We start from the raw sequence: 3,747 nt of genomic DNA, 5'->3' as shown, positions 1-3,747 counted from the left end.
CGTGGCAGGGGAGCGGGTCTCCACTAGTTACACTCAAGGAGGATGGCTTTTTTCTGAAACTGAGTGGGACCTTTTAATGGGCAGAGGGGGGAAGATCCATGCATGATGAAATTGACAATGTTTGAGCAAAATTAAAGCACATGTTGAAAGGTCACATTGCCTTGGGCAATCTACACATTACTTTTATTCATGTGTGATATTGACACTTTTATTCATGTGTGATATTGACACTTTTATTCATGTGCGCATTAATTCGTTGCCCGCGGGCATCGAATTATTGACGCCTGAACTTTAGTTAAAAAAAGTTTAGTGAACTTTAGCCGATTTATTTACAGCTATCTGCCCCCTCCCTTCTCTACCATCCCCCTCCTATGTGCCACCACCCCTCAGTGCCATGCTTCCTGCTCCCTAAAAACGCTTCTTTCGACGATGATGTGGCAGATGCATAGGCTATAGACTCCTTTTGCTTGAGAAACTGCACACCTGAAGGGCTACGAGCATGGCTTATCGAGTTCGTAAATATATGTCTTTCGCAAGTCGGTTCAATTAACTTTTTGTACACCGATTCCTTAAGCTAGACTCATACAAATAGTTGGTTGTCTCTATGAGCGGTGGGAAGGAGGAGGGGTGCTCGCGAGCTCATCCTTTGAAAGAAGGTGGATGGCCCTTTATACAAAGAAGGTGCTCAAGCGCGTTACAAAGTGTGTACGCATGTTGCTTTAGTAAGATGTCTTCGTGCAGCCGAGGCGCGTAGGAGGAAGACAGCTCGTCTCGGACTTTCGTGCTTCAGAAACCGCATGGAGGCTTACAAAGAGCCCTCGTCGAGACGTCTGGCACAGTTGGGTTGTTGCTACACCATCGATATCAAAAACAAGTTGCTGAAATAGGAGAGAGAGGATGAATCCGATAAAAACGCATACATGTCCATGTGCATGACTACTATTTCAAGTCCAAAACTTTCGTTTTCCCTCGTCGAGACGTCTGGCACAGTTGGGTTGTTGCTACACCATCGATATCAAAAACAAGTTGCTGAAATAGGAGAGAGAGGATGAATCCGATAAAAACGAATACATGTCCATGTGCATGACTACTATTTCAAGTCCAAAACTTTCGTTTTCCTAAGGTTCAACGAAAAAAAAAACATTATTTATTCAAAAAAAACATAAATAGAAAGAAATGAACTATACTCTTAAAATTTAGAGAGAAGAGGAACTTATCTCTTTCTATGGCTCAAGATTCCATGTTTTAACTAGCACAAGATGAGCTCTCATGTCTTCTACGTTCGTGAGCTTCCGATAAGCTTACAATTCAGACAGCATTGTTGTCTTGGTCTTCATGTTCATGCTTGCTGCTGCTGGCTTTTCTGTGAAAAAGATCTCATGGATGTTGGTGTTTTCATGTAGTTCGAGGGTAAGTTGGCCTTCCAATGCAGTTTCTTTGCTTTTTGCTTTCTGCTCTGCCATGTCAGTTGATTTCATGTTCTTTTCTGAACAGGACTCTGTGTTTCTTGAAGTGGATTGCTAAGAAAACGTAGATTTCATTAATCCCATTCAGTGTCTCGCCCTGTATAGCAAAATGGGTGCAGTTTTCGTTCAAAAGGCTTCTTGTTTCTGCAGTCTACAAACCCTTCTCACAGGTGACAAAAATGTGGAGCTTTCATGCGGATTGGGTTTAATTTCTAGTGGGAAAAAGAAGCCAATTTCTTACTTCAATGCTACAAGAGGGCATGTGTTGCCCACCATGAAAGTGGAGACCCATGCCACCATGACCCCATTAAGGCTTGCCCCTGATGTCAAGAAAGAGAATCTGGCATATGAGCTTCCTAAATTCGACGCTTCCAGGCAAAGCAGAGTAGATTTAGTTGTTGTGGGATCAGGCCCTGCTGGCCTTGCCGTTGCCAAACAAGTTTCGGAAGCCGGTGTCAGCGTTTGTTGTATTGACCCTGCCCCACAAAGCATCTGGCCCAATAATTATGGCGTCTGGGTGGATGAATTCGAGGCCATGGACCTCTTGGATTGTCTTGATACCACATGGGCCAGTGCAGTTGTCTACTTGGATGACAGTACAAAGAAGTTCTTGAAACGGCCATATGGCCGTGTAGACCGCAGGTGCCTCAAGGCCAAGATGATGGAGGGTTGCATCACCAATGGGGTCAACTTTCATCAAGCCAAGGTGTCAAAGGTTGTGCATGAGGAAGAGTATTCATCTGTGCTTTGCAGTGATGGGTTGACCATCAAAGCCAATGTAGTTCTCGATGCGACTGGCTTTTCAAGGTGCTTGGTGCAGTATGAGAAGCCTTACAACCCTGGGTATCAGATTGCTTATGGAATTGTTGCTGAGGTCGATAGCCATCCTTTTGATGTAGACAAGATGGTATTCATGGACTGGCGTGACTCCCATCTCAACAAGGACTCGGTTCTTAAGAGAAACAACAAAGAGCTACCCACTTTTTTGTATGCAATGCCTTTCTCATCAAACAGGATTTTTCTGGAGGAGACTTCTCTAGTGGCAAGGCCCGGTGTTCCGATAGAGGAGATTCAGAAAAGAATGGTTCAGAGGTTGAAGCACCTTAACATTAATGTGAAGAGCATTGAAGAAGATGAGAAATGTGTTATACCAATGGGAGGACCACTTCCTGTACTGCCTCAAAGGGTGGTGGGAATAGGGGGCACAGCAGGCATGGTTCACCCATCAACTGGATACATGGTAGCAAGGACTCTTGCTGCTGCCCCCATTGTAGCTAATGCAATTGTGCAGAGGCTTGATAACAAGGAAAGTAACCTTGAGGCTCTTTCGGCTCGAGTTTGGAGAGATCTGTGGCCCATTGAAAGGAGGCGGCAGCGTGAGTTTTTCTGCTTCGGCATGGATGTTTTACTGGCTCTTGATCTGGATGGTACCAGGCGCTTCTTTGATGCTTTCTTTGATTTGGAAGCATACCAGTGGCACAGCTTCCTGTCCTCACGGCTTTATCTTCCCGAGCTTTTTGTCTTTGGATTGTCGCTCTTTGCACATGCATCAAACACTGCCCGGCTAGAAATAATGGTGAAGGGCACTTTACCACTGGCAAGAATGATCAGAAACCTTGCAACCATGAGAGAGTGTGGAATTTAAAGCCTGGCATTCTTCTGTTTCATCTACCCATGAGATCTTATGTTTCTATTCAGAACATTGTTTGATGTGGAAAGTTGTGTTTTTAGGTTCTGTACACTTTGCTACTATGTATGCCAAGCACCAAACACAAAAAGTCGGCTGAATGTGATCAGATTCTATAGGAACTGAATATTTTTTCAAACTTGTAAAAGTAAGGTTTGCTTTTCACCCTGACTTTACTTCAGGTGCATGCTCATTGACCGCACTGCACCTGAGTGTCATTATTCATATAATGCAAGGTGAAATTTTAGAGTATGGCATTTAGTGTACCTTCAATTATCCTTTGTATCTTAATTGTTAAGGCCCTATTTTTCATGTATTCTCCATCAAGAATCTTTTCAGAGATGCACTGAAAGAACTTTCTTCGCAATCATGGCGGGTAACTTGTGAAAGCATTTGTATGAGTGTGTGTATGTGCATGCAAGCATGCCTTTATGGCTAGGCTCAGCAGGTAGATCTGCTTAACTTTTGTTGTATGCCCCTTAGAATGTGTAAGAAATTGTGATAGTTCTATAGACTGCTTTTGGAACTGTGGGGCTTAGGTCATAGGGGTTAACGTATGCCGGCTTTGGGAGAGTATCACGAGTGCTTTGCAAA

At 43.8% G+C, this 3,747-nt stretch overlaps 1 protein-coding gene across 1 annotated transcript; it reads left to right on the top strand.

Moving 5' to 3' along the window:
• The first annotated feature begins 1,224 nt into the window (after window positions 1-1,224).
• Window positions 1,225-3,289, top strand: LOC147639216 (lycopene beta cyclase, chloroplastic-like). Its single transcript, XM_086788455.1, has 2 exons — window positions 1,225-1,410; window positions 1,495-3,289. The coding sequence occupies exon 2, from the start codon at window positions 1,576-1,578 to the stop codon at window positions 3,109-3,111; it is 1,536 nt and encodes a 511-aa protein (XP_086644581.1). The 5' UTR covers window positions 1,225-1,410; window positions 1,495-1,575; the 3' UTR covers window positions 3,112-3,289.
• The last annotated feature ends 458 nt before the right edge of the window (window positions 3,290-3,747 follow it).

The sequence above is a fragment of the Cibotium barometz genome, chromosome 4 (assembly GCF_041138505.1).
Source record: "Cibotium barometz isolate CiBa-2024 chromosome 4, ASM4113850v1, whole genome shotgun sequence".
Taxonomy (NCBI): Eukaryota; Viridiplantae; Streptophyta; class Polypodiopsida; order Cyatheales; family Cibotiaceae; genus Cibotium; species Cibotium barometz.
This window is presented reverse-complemented; position numbering and strand designations above follow the sequence as displayed.

What these genes read in the sequence shown, in the direction of transcription:
- LOC147639216 (XM_086788455.1), top strand. Translation starts at nt 1,576, where the DNA reads ATGGGTGCAGTTTTCGTTCAAAAGGCTTCTTGTTTCTGCAGTCTACAA.